Source organism: Microtus ochrogaster (genome assembly GCF_000317375.1).
Source record: "Microtus ochrogaster isolate Prairie Vole_2 chromosome 14 unlocalized genomic scaffold, MicOch1.0 chr14_random_1, whole genome shotgun sequence".
NCBI classification, from domain to species: domain Eukaryota; kingdom Metazoa; phylum Chordata; class Mammalia; order Rodentia; family Cricetidae; genus Microtus; species Microtus ochrogaster.
Genome location: NW_004949096.1, coordinates 35592458 through 35593673, shown reverse-complemented (window position 1 = coordinate 35593673; position 1216 = coordinate 35592458). Strand labels below are relative to the sequence as shown.

Sequence of the window (1216 nt, the reverse complement as noted above, 5' to 3'; positions counted from 1 at the left end):
ACACACACACACACACACACACACCACACAATCTGGCCACAATTGAATGCAGACACACACACACACACCCCAAGCAAGCAAGAGCAGAGCACGGTCTACTCACTCATCATCCTGTGCTGCCGCAGCACTTTAATAAAGTCAAAAGTGTTGAAACCAAGGAGCAGAACGAGTTGGTTCTCACATTCTCGGTCGTCACTTGCTGTCTGGAGAGAGCAAATAACACCATCAGTCAGAACAGAGCCATCTGCTTCTTCAAACACTGTCCTTGCATTGGTGTCCCTGAACAAACACTGTTCCTTCCTGACAAGACACATGAAATAGAAATACCATCTAGGCCATACCTTCAAAATCTCCAGCACCTCATCTGCCTTCTTCTGCGACACAATGGCATCGTCATAGAAACGACTGAGCTGTCGCTGCAGCCAGAACGCATCGATATCCCGAGGATGCAAATCCTTCTTCTTTGAACTCATCAGTTCTCCGGAGGCTACAAGCTAAGGAGGAGAGCAGGCACTCGGCTCACTAGGGCTCTTCAGCACGCTGCAACGAAGCTACCTGTGACCCTACAATTGCCTTCTAAGGCCTTTCCAGAAGGAAACAGCCCTATAACACTGAATTCAGGATCACACCATAATAAGATTTCGTTAGGCCACATCTTTGGGAAGAGTAACAACTGACTAAAATCCTAAAATAAATAAATAAATAAATAAATGAATGAATGAATGAATGAATGAATAAATAAAGATGCTAACTGTTTATGGCTCAAACTGGGCTTGGTGGAACATCTGTAATCCCAGAAATAAAGAGGCTGATGAAGAAAATTTCAAATTCCAGATCAGTCTGAGCTGTCCATCAGGTTCTACCTCAGAAAACACACCCCACGCACACACGTGTGGGTGTGCACACATACACATACACAAACGAGGCTAGTAGCATAGACCTGCATGGACTATACAGTAAGTGTTAAGTCCAGCCTGAGCAACTCAGGCCCTTTCTCAAAAAAAGAAAAGTTTCTTTAATGCAAGAGCACTCACTATGCAGAGATCAGTAAGCTTAACCGCTAAGACAACAAACAAAGATACTCGAATATTGTTGTTACTGCAGTGGTATCTACATATCAATTTTTTTTTTTTTTTTGGTTTTTCGAGACAGGGTTTCTCTGTGGTTTTGGAGCCTGTCCTGGAACTAGATCTTGTAGACCAGGCTGGTCTCGAAC

At 43.8% G+C, this 1216-nt stretch overlaps 1 protein-coding gene across 1 annotated transcript in view; it reads right to left on the bottom strand.

The window, feature by feature from the left end:
• The window catches only part of Snrnp200 (small nuclear ribonucleoprotein U5 subunit 200), a 32809-nt gene that overhangs the window by 23752 nt on the left and 7841 nt on the right, over nucleotides 1-1216 (bottom strand). The window contains exons 7-8 of the mRNA XM_013352600.1: nucleotides 342-494; nucleotides 104-203 (exon numbers count right to left, since the gene is read on the bottom strand). Of these exons, the coding sequence (XP_013208054.1) occupies nucleotides 104-203; nucleotides 342-494 (253 nt within the window). The remainder of the gene's footprint in view (nucleotides 1-103; nucleotides 204-341; nucleotides 495-1216) is intronic.